The sequence below is a fragment of the Alosa alosa genome, chromosome 19, assembly GCF_017589495.1.
Source record: "Alosa alosa isolate M-15738 ecotype Scorff River chromosome 19, AALO_Geno_1.1, whole genome shotgun sequence".
Lineage (NCBI taxonomy): Eukaryota > Metazoa > Chordata > Actinopteri > Clupeiformes > Clupeidae > Alosa > Alosa alosa.
In genome coordinates, this window is record NC_063207.1 from 4,158,372 (window position 1) to 4,171,838 (window position 13,467).

The 13,467-nt window shown below is 47.2% G+C and overlaps 1 protein-coding gene across 2 annotated transcripts in view; it reads right to left on the minus strand.

Moving 5' to 3' along the window:
* The window catches only part of setd3 (SET domain containing 3, actin histidine methyltransferase), a 48,540-nt gene that overhangs the window by 14,093 nt on the left and 20,980 nt on the right, over positions 1 to 13,467 (minus strand). For both annotated transcript variants that reach the window (XR_007196601.1, XM_048270789.1), the window contains exons 7-10: positions 10,003 to 10,061; positions 9,203 to 9,317; positions 7,035 to 7,109; positions 5,537 to 5,703 (exon numbers count right to left, since the gene is read on the minus strand). Coding sequence is in view for 1 of the 2 variants with exons in the window: in XM_048270789.1 (XP_048126746.1) it covers positions 5,537 to 5,703; positions 7,035 to 7,109; positions 9,203 to 9,317; positions 10,003 to 10,061 (416 nt within the window). In the remaining variant the exon portion in view is untranslated. The remainder of the gene's footprint in view (positions 1 to 5,536; positions 5,704 to 7,034; positions 7,110 to 9,202; positions 9,318 to 10,002; positions 10,062 to 13,467) is intronic.

Genomic DNA, 13,467 nt, shown 5'->3' on the forward strand with positions numbered 1-13,467 from the left:
GACGGCTGGTGAGTGCTAGGATCGGCAAGACTTGTTGTAAGTGGTGCTATGAGAGATGTTCTCTAAAGAGCTGGATCTTCAGGAGTTTTTGAAAATGGAGAGGGATGTCCCTGCCCTTGTAGGAACTGGCAGTGTGTTCCACCAATGAGGAACAACAGATGAGAAAAAGTTTGATTGGCCTGAGCCGCATCGGGTGGTAGAGCTAGACGCCGCTCGCCTGAGGAGCGCAGCGGTCTGAGGTAGCGTATGTCTGTATGAGGGCATTCAAGTAGGGCGGAGCAGAACCGAGACTACTTTGTAGGCAAGCATTAAAGACTTGAATTTGATGCGGGCCGCCATAGGTAGCCAGTGTAGCTGGATGAGCAGCGGGTAACATGTGCCCTTTTGGGTTGGTTTTAGACCAGGCGCCGCAAGCTCTTCTGGATCATCTGAAGGGGTTTCACTGCGCAGGCTGGGAGACCTGTCAGGAGTGCGTTGCAGTAGTCGAGTCGTGAGATGACTATTGCCTGAGCCAGAAGTTGGGTAGCATCTCAGTCAAATAAGTCCTGACTTTCCGTATGTTGTAAAGTGCGAAACGGCATGACCGGGTGACTGAGGCAACATGATCAGGTTAGTTGGTTGTCGAGAACAACTCCTAGATTTCTTGCAGTCCTGGTTGGTGAAACTGACAGGGAGTCAAATTTGGTGTTGATGTCGTGGTGTATGGTAGGTTTAGCTGGGAGGACCAGCAGTTCAGTCTTTGAGAGGTTCAGCTGGAGGTGGTGTGCCTTCATCCAAGTAGCTATGTCTGAGAGGCAATCCGAGATCTGTGCTGAAACCAAGGGGTCATCAGGTGGAAAGGACAGATAGAGCTGTGTGTCGTCTGCATAGCAGTGGTATGAGAAGCCATGCGAACGGATAATCTGTCCCAAGGACATGGTGTAGATAACAAAGAGAAGGGGGCCCAGCACTGAGCCCTGGGGGACCCCTGTGGTGAGATGGTGAGGTGCAGAAAGCTGACCAAGCCATGATACGTTAAACGAGCATCCTGTGAGGTAGGATTCAAACCAGGAGAGAGCAGAACCGGAGATTCCCATTTTAGCGAGTATAGAGAGAAGGATGCGGTGATTAACCGTGTCAAAGGCATCCGATAAGTCAAGAAGAATGAGTACTGATGACCGAGCGGTCGCCCTGGCTTCTTTTAAGGCTTCTGTTACAGACAGCAGAGCCATTTCGGTAGAGTGGCCGCTTTTGAAGCCAGACTAATCTGGATCCAGAAGGTTGTTCTGTAAAAGGAAGTCAGAGACCTGTTTGGAGACTGCTCATTCAATGCCTTTGGATAGGAAAGGCAGGAGTGAGACAGGGCGGTAGTTCTCAACTTGAGCAGGGTTGAGAGAAGCTTTCTTAAGTAACCTGGGCCATTTTGAACGCTGTTGGAAATGTGCCGGAGGTTAGCGAGGCATTGATCACATGTGTGATAGCTGGTGTGATGGTCGGGCTGATGGACTGAAGTAGGTATAGGATCCAGCGAGCATGTGGTAGGACGGCTACATATTAGGAGTCTAGATACTTCACTCTCGGAGAGAGGCGCGAATGCTGAAAAAGATGTTCCAGCAGCCCCTAGAGGTTGTAGGAGTGCAGTATCTGCTCACTCACTCACACACACACACACACTAACTCCGCCCCATCCCTCAAAGAGAACTGTATTACAGTTCAATTATCTCCAACAGGATTGGCAGAGAGGTGCTAATGGTAGTCAGGTGCTGTAGCCCCCTTCCCCCAACACACAAACACACACTCTCTTACACACACACACACACACACACACACACACACACACACACACACACACACACACACACACACACAACAAACCCACTGCTTGACTTCTGATTGATCTGAAGTGAAGAGAGGCCAGTGAACCTGATGCATTTTTAAAAACATGCTCAATCATTTATAATTTAGTCTTTAATTACTAAGGCAGATCAGCACACACACACACAACATTCTAGTCTTATTGCACGCGTACACACACACACAGACACACACAACCTTCTAGTCTTATTGCACGCGCGCACACACACACACACACACACACAACCTTCTAGTCTTATTGCACGCGTACACACACACACACACACACACACACACACACACACCCCTATGCTTCAGCCTGCATCCCTGTCTCCCCCCACTCTCCTCCTCCTCCTGTCCTGGCTGTTGTCATAGCTGAGGGGAATTTAAGAAGGGCAATATTTTCATGCCTTTCGCTGTATTGATCAGTGACAGACAGCCCAGTAATATTGCGCTACAAAATGCATTACAGAGCTTTCGCAGGCATATAATTTAATTACCCCACTCACCCCTACCACACACACACACACACACACAAGTCCTATATAAAAGTGTGAATCTGTAAGGCGGTTTAACCCTGAACTCTCCACACATAGATAGATAAAGCTCTATGCTGTATGCGGTTTTCATATTACATTGTTTCTCATAGTGACCGCATTTTTTTTATTACCCCCCCCCCCCTACTGTAACAAACGCAAACTCCATCTTGACGGCATGTTGCTCATTAAAGAATCAGATGTAATCCATCAAGCACACAGCTGATGGCCCATCCTGTGGACTCCCTCTCTCTGTCTGATATCCCCCAGATTCCCTCAGGTTAAAAAGAAAGAAAAGAGAAAAGAAAAAAAGGCCTTCCATCCACCCGGCACTCGAAGTGCCACACAACAAAGGGCGTGAGAAGAGCGCCGACCCCGCCATCTAATTAAATTATAGTGTGAAATTTAGAATACGATCAATAAGAGATTAAAAGCGGCTTATTAAAAATGTCAAGAGGGAGAGTGTGTGTGTGTTTGATTAGGCTAATGATAAAATGATGAGGCTCTCTCCTGGAGAATGTCACAGTGCTTTGCGAGCGCACAGGCCATTTCATCCACAACATTAGGAAGAGAGATCTCAGAATTCCTGTCCGTTATTAAGTGCTGCTGGGATACGTTCAGCACTACACAATAACACCAGTGTTTCCCACAGAATTGGATTCAATTTGTGGAGGTAGCTGACTTGGAAACGGGGGGTATTAAGATCGTCTTGGTAGTGTATAGGTCTAGGCCTAATTGAGTGCACTTTAAGACATTTGAGGGAACCTTTGCAATTGTAACACAGTTGAAAGGCTGCTGATGTGTGGATGCAATTCATAACGTTTTCTACATAGTTAAAATAAAGGTTTGTACTTCTCCTTGGGACAAGCACTTTTGAATTTTGGAAAACACTTTTCCATTTACATCGGGATATTGTAAACATTCAGTGTCAGAGTCAATAAAATGAGCCCTTCAACGAAATTGACAAGCAGCTGTAAGTAGGCTAAGCATGCTAAATTCGACATCCAAACAGTATTCTAACGTTAGCTTTGAGATACTGCTTGATTTCATAACTTAAATTATTTTAGTCTCTTCAATGTAGCCTACTATGTTGTGATAAGACCTTAGCAGAGTTCACTTTAATGCAGCAGTTTTGAACAAATTTGCGCAGCATGGTCACGATGCTAAGCGGATTTAATAGAAATTTAGGCAGACGTCTTCTATGCAATGCTTCTATGTAGCAACAACAATCCTTCAACAATCGTGAATATTTTGTTAAATGCACATGCAGAGGAGGGGCAGCAGGCTACGAGAGAGAGCGGGGCGGGGCAAGGAAAGGCTGCGTGCGTAAAAAGCGCAGCTCAATGGCAATGCAAGGATTTGACCTTATATTTAATTTAAATTAAATTAAATTATTTATTTTACAATTACAATTTAAATGAAATTAAATTAAATGAAATGAAATGAAATTAAATTAAACATAGAATACTAATCTGTGGCGGTGGCGCCCCGCCACAGATTAGTCAATGTATGGGAAACACTGAACACAGTGTGCCCACTCCATAGAAGAGGACCAACCTATGCATAGGCATCTGCTGAAAAAAGATGGTATAACTTTTATTAACCATTCATTCTCTTTACATGGTGTGTTGTGCTTGGCTACTTAAAGGTGCTCTACGCGATACCATGCGTTTTTTAGGCTAAAACATTTTATGTCACTTACTGCAAACAGCACCTAACCAACCGCTAGCTGTCTGTGTCCTGAATAACACTGTAAAAAAACGCGATCTCTGTGGACAGCACAGGCTCCAAAAACGGCAACAAAAACAACCTGGGCAAACCTAGCCCATAAAAACATAACAAACTGTTCCAGCAAATCACAAACGAGATGTGCGTTTAGGAGAGTTTCAATTGCCCGGGAGCAGCACGGGAGGGAGGGGGAGGAAGTAGTGAGCTAGCTCTCTGTTTTGTTTGAAAGACAACAGAAGTGACGTTACCCAGCATCGCTTAGAGCGCCTTTAATTACATTCTGATTCACCGTGAAATGTATTGTGCTTGCTCCAGTGATATACACATGCTTAATTTAATGATCCTCATTATAATGATTAGAGACATCAGTGGGTGAGAGGCAGTACCAAAGCCAGAGTGCACATGGCTTCTGAATCATGTCAGTACCAAAGCCAGAGTAGAGTGCACATGGCTTATGAATCAAGTCAGTACCAAAGAGCAGAGAGCACATGGCTTCTGAATCATGTCAGTACCAAAGCCAGAGTGCACATGGCTTCTGAATCATGTTAGTGTTTCTTTGTTTTTTTGCCCAAATTGTTCAAAGAATGTGAACACACCTCTGAGAGCAGTTAGGAATGTGAACACACCTCTGAACTCAGAGAGCAGTTAGAGGGGACAGATGTGGCCCCTATGTGGCCCTAAACCCCCGTACCCAGCATTCCCAGGTTACTGCCACATCCAGTGATCCAGTGGGCAGAGAGGGCGATGGACAAAGTTGCTATGTGGTGTTAGTTTTCAAGTTTAAAACAACAATGGACAAAGTTGCTATGTGGTGTTAGTTTTCAAGTTTAAAACAACGATGAACAAAGTTGCTATGAGGTGTTAGTTTTCAAGTTTAAAACACCCAAAAATGACCTAGAGGTGGCAACAAGATGTGGTTAATACCACATGGTACCATGTGTGGCCTGGCCACTGTATTCAGTTCAATGGAAGAGTGTCATGCCAGCCAATGGAAGCGTGGCATGTGGCTGCACTCAAGACAACTCGAAACTGTCACAATTCCATTAAGTTCCTTTAAGACTTACGAAAGGAAGCCGCCTGGGTTTGTTCAGCGTCAAGAGACCACGCAATGTTAATATTATTCAGCAATTACTGGGCTAATGACAATAACATTGGCTAAAACAATGAGCGAATCGTCGTATATTTGACCAGGGCTTAACACGGGGGATGGCCTGAGCGAATCGTGGTATACGTGACCAGGGCTTAACACTTACGAGGGATTTGTGAATCGTGGTATATGTGACCAGGGCGTACGAGGGATTTTGAATTGTGGTATATGTGCGGGGGGCTTAACACTTACGAGGGGATGGCATGAGTGAATCGTAGTGTTTGTGACCAGGGCTTAACACTCACAAGGGATTCGTGAATCATGGTATATGTGCGGGGGGCTTAACACTTACGAGGGGATGCCAGCTCGAGCCAGAACTTCGGCCTTCATGGCGTAGAGCCGCTCGCTCTTGCTGACCCCCAGCTTGATCTTCACCCTGTCGTGGGCGTTGTCCTCGAAGAAGAAGCCGTTGTGGATGACGAACTCTGCGTTGGAGCGGGTACCATAGAAGATGTAGATCTGAGTGGAGGAGAGGGGAGAGATGGTGAGGAGATGCCCGTAGGCATGACAACAGAGCTGAGGCAGCGGCAGTCCAGGCATTTCCGATAACAAACAAATATTGACAGAAGCATTTCATGGGGGTGAGTCCGTATTTCCCCACTAGTAAAATTTCAACTTTGTTCAATTCCACCAGTTTGATTACATACTAGTGATGCCAACTGTACTAGTCCTGGCAGAAAGTCCTGTCATTACGCAGAAGCAGATTCTTAGTCTGGTTCTCACTTGTTGGAATTTGGCATCAACAGGACCTAAACAGAGTCATTGTGGCTACGGAGAGTACACACCGGTATACAAGACACACACACACACACACACACACACACACACACACACACACATCCTACTCCTGTGTAGCTCACACACTACATTTACAGATAGCAGAATGGACGGGGCTAGAGAGAGAAAGGAGATAAAGACTGGCTGTTGGGGAGAGAGAGAAGAGAGAAGGGGAGAGAGAGAGAGACAGAGAGAGGGAGGGAGGAGTGGTGCAGCTCAGCTCTGTACTCAGAAGCTTTTCCGTCCCGCCACAAAATCTGAAAGCGGAATCAGGGATCAGACGACTGTGGCAGAGAGAGAGAGAGAGAGAGAGAGAGAGAGAGAGAGAGAGAGAGAGAGGAGTATGGAGGAGGAGGAGGGAGGGAGGAAGGGAAGAGACGGAGGAGTGGAGACGAGAGGAGAGGGGCTTCCGAAAGCGTCCAGTCCGCCCCCTCCCCCCACCCCATCCCACTCTCTAGCACCTGTCTCCCCAAATCTTATCAAATAATTCCCATTCTGGGCAGAGGGACTCACTACCTGAGCCTGTCAGAGGAAGAGAGAGGAGAGGAGAGGAGAGAGGAGAGGAGAGGAGAGAGGAGAGGAGAGGAGAGGGTGGAAGAGGAAGAGTCTCCGGTGTGTCTCCCCGCGGCTGATCTGAATGCCTGCACGCTGATATTACCCACGGGCACCGAGACGCCAGCTTGCCTGATAAACGCCTCTCACACACCCGTGTACAGAATGCAGGAGAGGGGGATGGACGACAACCGATCTGTGTGTGTGGTTGTTGTTTGTGTGTGTGTGTGTGTTTGTTGTGTGTGTTGTGGGTGTACACACATATGGAAACATAAGCGAGCGTGTTCTGAAATGCATTTGAGTGGTTGTGGGGATACACTTGTTGTGTTCCGGTTGTTCTGAATAGCAGCACTGCTCATGTTGTCCACTGATTTGGAAAAGCCTAATGCAGGTGAAACATTCATAAATAAATAAATAAATAAATAAATAATTAAAAGGTGATGCAACCAGAGTCAGCTTACCTGTTCATTCTCTTTGTAATCTTGCAGGGCAACACACTCACAGCGGTCATCCTCCAGATTATAGCCAGTAGTGATCTGAGAGGGTAGGGTGAAAAAACAAAACAAAATATAAATTCCTTCATAATGTAAAAACCGTTTCAGCACAGCGCAGCGTGAGCTTGTACACTTCTCATGAAAAACAGATTATAGCCCGTCGTGATCTACGAGAGGGTGGAAAAAGGTGAAATAAGGACATAAATGACTTCATGATGTAAAATTGTTTGTTTCAGCACAGAAGGTTTTACACTCCTGAAACACACAGGTCTGCTTCACTACACGGCCTGCAGTTAGGAGAAAAACAACTCAAAGAAATACAAACCCTTAATAAAATAAACAGAGCAAAGGCATATTTGTTTAAATGTATAATTTAACACCTAATGGATATTAAGAGCCATACCCACAGAGTTACAGAACAATCTAATAAATGAAACGAAATTAGGAAAATGAAAAAAACACTTGTCAAGAAATCTATGATGAAAAATGCGAGGGTGCAACAGTACATTTTTATTATACATAAACCTAGGGACTACATGCAATCTCATTTCATTAAGCCATTTAATGACTCCTCTTTCTCAGACTCTCAGCTGTTTTCACAAAACAGATTTCATTTTGGATGTAAATGCATTTTGCAAGCATGTAGGAGAAAGACAGTATATTGCTCTGTGACAATGACCACTAAGCAATCAAACACAAATGGTGGAAATAAATGCAAACGATCCCTCGAGATCCACCAGTAATTGAGTGGAGGAAGGTTCACTTGCCTGCAGAATTTCTCCTTATTTTTGTTTCAAAGCCTTATTTCCACACAATCATTGGGGTACCACTCTCTCTCCCTTACTCTTTCTCTTTCTCTCTATGTGTGTGTGTGTGTGTGTGTGTGTGTGTGGGGGGGTGATGGCTGCATGGACGTAGGGGTTAATAGAGCACACATATTTCAGCACTGTGTGTGTTTGTGAGCTCTGGCAGTGTTTTTAAGGCTAAAAGATGTCTCCACTGAAATAATGGTTGAGGCATGCTGTTTGAAACATGGCATCCTCTTGCATTTCTCCTCATGCGGTGTGTGGGCCCTGTATGATGTGACAGGCGACAGAAGCTTTAGAATGTGTGTGTGTGTGTATGTATGTGTGTGTATGTGTATGTGTATGTGTGTGTATGTGTGTGTATGTGTGTGTGCGCATGTTTCTGTGTTTGAGATGTGCTGTGCTGTGTTTGCTGCTGGATCCTCTGCTATCTCATTTGGTCATTGTGACAGATGTGTTTAGCCACAGGGACATTGGGCGACTCCAAGGCGCGCACACGTTGCTTCAGATCTCCTGTTCCCTGGGCAGGGGTATCCATGCCAGTGCCCTGCAGGAATGGCACTGCCCAGATCGACCAGCTGAGCTTTAGAAGGGCACCGGGAAGATACGCTGAAAGAGCTAAGAGTTAGGTGCCTGGCAAGGGTGGCATTCAGAAAAAATGATGGGCAGCCATGCTTGTGCCACAGAGTGAGACGAGGTCCAGTTCAAATCATACAGCCAGCGAAGCTTGCAGCTGGACAGGGCTGTCTGTGTCACAGATGACGTCCAGTTAACGTCAAACTGCAGTGAGGCTGGAGTCAGACGGGATGGTCTGGAGCAAAGAGGACGTCCAGCTAACATCAGATGGCAGGGAAGGGCTGTGTGAACCACTACGTCAGAGGCTACTCTGGTGTGGGAGATCTGGCGTGCGTGCGTGCGCATTGGACTTACCATGCCATTGGTGTGGTTGGACAGGAGATGTTCCGTGTGTCTGTCTGTGTCTGTGTGTGTGTGTGTGTGTGTGTGTGTGTGTGTGTGTGTGTGTGTGTGTGTGTGTGTGTGTCAGACTCACCAGGCCGTTGGTGTGGTTGGACAGTAGATGCTTCGTGTGTGTGTGTGTGTGTGTGTGTGTGTATGTGTGTGTGTGGGTCAGACTCACCAGGCCGTTGGTGTGGTTGGACAGTAGATGCTTTGTGTGTGTGTGTGTGTGTGTGTGTGTGTGTGTGTGTGTGTATGTGTGTGTGTGGGTCAGACTCACCAGGCCGTTGGTGTGGTTGGACAGTAGATGTTTGTATGTGTGTGTGTGTGTGTGTGTGTGTGTGTGTGCGTGTGTGTGTGTGTCAGACTCACCAGGCCGTTGGTGTGGTTGCACATATCCCAGAGTGGGATCAGCGCCAGGGTGACCCGACTGCCGTCCTCCGTGGGGATCTGGTTCTGTCGGGTCATCACCGAGGAAACGGCCCACCTGTCACCAACAGAGGTCAAACACGTTACCAACGTCCGCCATCCAGCCAGCCAACTGACCTTCAAACAGCCCTATCACACTATCAAAACTACAGGGAAATCAGTTACAATAAATAATGCTATATTCAATTAAATTCTTTTCATAGGATGCGGTTTTTCGTTCTCTCAGTAGCCACAGCGCAGAGGTAAATATCTAAACAAAGAGGCCATTATTTTATAAGACACATACTGCATGTATTAGTTTGTGTTTGTTTGTTGGTTGTTGTTGTCTTTACTGTATTTAGAGGTCAGGAAAGCTCAGATTGTTATTTGTCATCCATGCACATCCACATTTCCCTGTTTAATTGTGCATGTGTAGCTGTGTGTACTCCGCCTCCCCTCTGAGCCCACGTTACCCAGAGGGGGCGCAGGCTTGCATCACACCCCAGCAGCCGCACATGAAAGCACACTCACTATAAATTATTCCCTCAAAGATAATCCAACGCTAATGAAAGAACAATGAGAACAAAAACGCCTCGTTTTGAGGGACTCGCTTCCGATAGTGGGAACATTTTGGTACTTTTTAGAGACCCCCCCCCCACACACACACACACACACACACACACACACACACACACACACACACAAAATAACGGGTTGGGTTTTCAGGAGACGTGTGGCCCTGTGAAAGCGGTGAGCTCACCTACCTGTAGTCATCGAAGGTGAACGCATCCTTCAGGGGCAGCTTGCTGGCATTGGGATGAGTCTGATTGGGGAGAAAGGGAAGAACAGAGGAGAGAGAAAAAGAACAAGACAGAGCAAAAGAGAGAAAGAAAGAAGCAGAAAGAAGACAGAGAGAGGATGAGGGATGGAGTGAAACAGAGAACATGATGAGTGAGAGAGATGGTGTGAAGAAAAGAAGAGTGAAGGAAAGAAGAAGAAAGAAGAGATGGAGGAGAGGAGATGGAGGAGAGGAGACAGAAGAGATGGAGGAGAGGAGATGGAGGAGAGGACGGAGGAGAGGAGATGGAGGAGAGGAGATGAAGACAGAAGAGATGGAGGAGAGGAGATGGAGGAGAGGAGATGAAGACAGAAGAGATGGAGGAGAGGAGAGATGGAGAGGAGATGGAGGAGAGGAGATGAAGACAGAAGAGATGGAGGAGAGGAGATGGAGGAGAGGATGGAGGAGAGGAGATGGAGGAGGAGATGAAGACAGAGGAGATGGAGGAGAGGAGATGGAGGAGAGGATGGAGGAGAGGAGATGGAGGAGAGGAGATGAAGAGGAGAAGAGATGGAGGAGAGGGAGATGGGAGGAGAGGAGAGGGAGGGGAGGAGAGGGAGGAGAGGAGATGGAGGGAGGAGAGGAGATGGGGAGGAGAGGAGATGGAGGAGAGGAGATGGGAGGATGGAGGAGAGAGGAGAGGGAGGAGAGGAGATGGAGGAGAGGAGATGGAGGAGAGGAGATGGAGAGAGGAGACAGAGGAGATGGAGGAGAGGAGATGGAGGAGAGGAGATGGAGGAGAGGAAATGGAGACAGAAAGATGGAGAGGAGAAGAGAAGGTTTAGGAGATGGAGGAGAAGAAGGTAGAGATGAAGACTGTCAGGGCTTAATTTGTTGTGCCCAGCAGACGTCATAAATCTGCTTCATCAATTTGGCTGACAAGAGAGCCGGCGGTGCCACTGAAATCTACATTTAAAGCCACAGACGCACCCCCTCCAAGGCCTCATTTGCACAGCGTGTCACACCGAGGGAGGAAGGAGGGACAGAGGGGTGGAGGGGAGGGGGGGGGGGAAGGAAAAGAGGAGAGAGAGAGAGAGAGAGAAAGAGAGAGCGATAGAAAGAGTTAAGGATAAGCAGAAATAAAGAAAGAGAGGAAGAGGATGTGGAAGAAAGTGAGAGAGAGAGGACAGAGAGAGAGAGAGAGAGAGAGAGAGCGCAAAGGAAGAGAAAATGACCAGATCTAATGCAGCCTCCACTACCCCCCTTTTCCTCAGCATGCAGAGCGAGTCGTATTAAAAAATAGCCTGGACAGCGAGACGAAAGTGGGCGGCAGGGCGGCACAAAGGATTCTCCTCTGGCCAGGAGCCGCAGACTACCTTGCTACAAAATAAAGGTCAGGAACAGCACTCTCTCTACAGGAACAGAAAAGCCTGCGCAGCACTAAGGACTTCCCTCCACACTACTCTACTCTTGAGCAACCATGGCCACCTGCGTGGTTCCGGTGCTTACTTTGTCTAGAACCGGTTTAGAACGTCAGTGCTGTGAGCACCCTGGACCTGATCATCAGGAGAAAAGGGCAATCCGTCGGTCATGAGAATAACTCCAATCAGACCGCATTAATGGATGCTTCCCACAGGGTTGACGGCAGTCAACAGACTTAAAGGCGGCTTATCCTCCATTGTAAATGATTAGGAACTGTTTATTTGCGTGGGCTTAGATGGGCTTATATAGAAGGCTAACTCAAAGGGCTGACCCCTGTGTAGACAACAAACAGAGAGGCAAGCAGAGCCAACAGTCTGTGTACACGCCAGTTGTCCCCCTACTTATCCACCAACACACACAAGCGCGCACACACACAAGCACACACACACACTTTCCCTCATCTGCCTTACACATGCATACAACCACACACACTCACGCAATCAGTAAGAGTGAGACACCCACACACACAAAGCTGGTGCTCAGGACTGGAGCGGGATCCTATCCTGTTTTGCCTCTGGGTAACAGGGGTTGGAGAGTGTGGTACGAGATCAGAGTCCAGTCGTGACACTGATTCAGACCAACAGAGAGGTGGGAGGGAAACATGCACACTCCACTCACCCGCAAGCACCTGGACACACACACACACACACACACACACATATATATATATGCACACACATACACTTCCTTAGTGAGCTCAGAACACACATATCAACACACACAAACAATTTATGTTTATGTTAGTGAGTGTATGATTTGATATTCACACACAAAACTTGTCCTGTTTGATGGTGACGCGTATGTATACTAAACACCAAATAGCCTTATTGGGACAGAAATGGGGTTTAGGCTCTAGACTCTCACTGTAGAAATGCTGTGGGGCTGCTGAATTGATTTAGATTGAAGAGAAAAATAACTATTAAGAGACGAGAGTGAGTGAAAGACGACCAGAGGGGACGAGACGAGAGAGAGAAGTCAAGGACAAGAGGAAGAGAAGAAGAAGAAGAAGAAGAAAGAGAGAGAGGAAGAGAGGGAGAGAGGAAGAGAGAGGGAGAGAGGAAGAGAGAGGGAGAGAGGAAGAGAGAACTTGCAGGAGCATCCACCCATCCTCCACTGGCTCAGAGTGCTAGCAAGGTTTTAAAGGCTGTTCTTACAGCCAATGATGGACAACCATTAAAAGATAAGAGTCCAGCCAAGCCAACCAATCAAAATCCAGTAGACTTGGTCTGAGCTTAAGCCCAACAGCAGAAGTCTGTGGCAAGACACACAAAGGCTTTCAATAACACAGGCCTGGAGTCATGAGGTCAAAAAGTCATTACACAGAGAAGAAGATCCTCCGCACACCTTGACAACTATTGCTTCAGCCAAAGGGAAAAAATTAAACACACACACACACACACACACACACACACACACACAAAGGTCAAGTTCGCCTACCCCAGCCTTGTCCCTCACATCCCATTGTGCACTCACTCATCTATTCATCTCCTCTCTGATGTGCAATCTGTACCCACTGGTCAATACACAGACATGGCTGCCTTTCCCATTCTGTCCCTGGCCTGTAATCATACACTTTCTATTAAAAAACAATAAGTATTCCAAGGCAGCTGAGTAAGTGAGAGAGCTCCATTTGAGGAAGGGGGGGGGGGGGCAGTGATGGGGCCGGGGCCGGGCTGTGTGTGTGTGTGTGTGTGTGTGTGTGTGTGATGGGCCAAGGGGCTAGGGCTGCTCTTAATGGGCCCAGTTTAAGTAATAATCAGTTTGATAATGAGCTGATCCTCCTGAGGGCGGGAAGCACCGCCACACACACACACACACACACAGAGAACCAGTCTCCTGCCCACCAGCTGAGCCAGAATGCACTGGGGTGGGAAGTGTGTGTGTGTGTGTGTGTGTGTGTGTGTCCGTGCGTCTGGTATGAAACAGGGCTGTGGAGCCAGAGTACTTCCCAATAACTACTGGATCTATA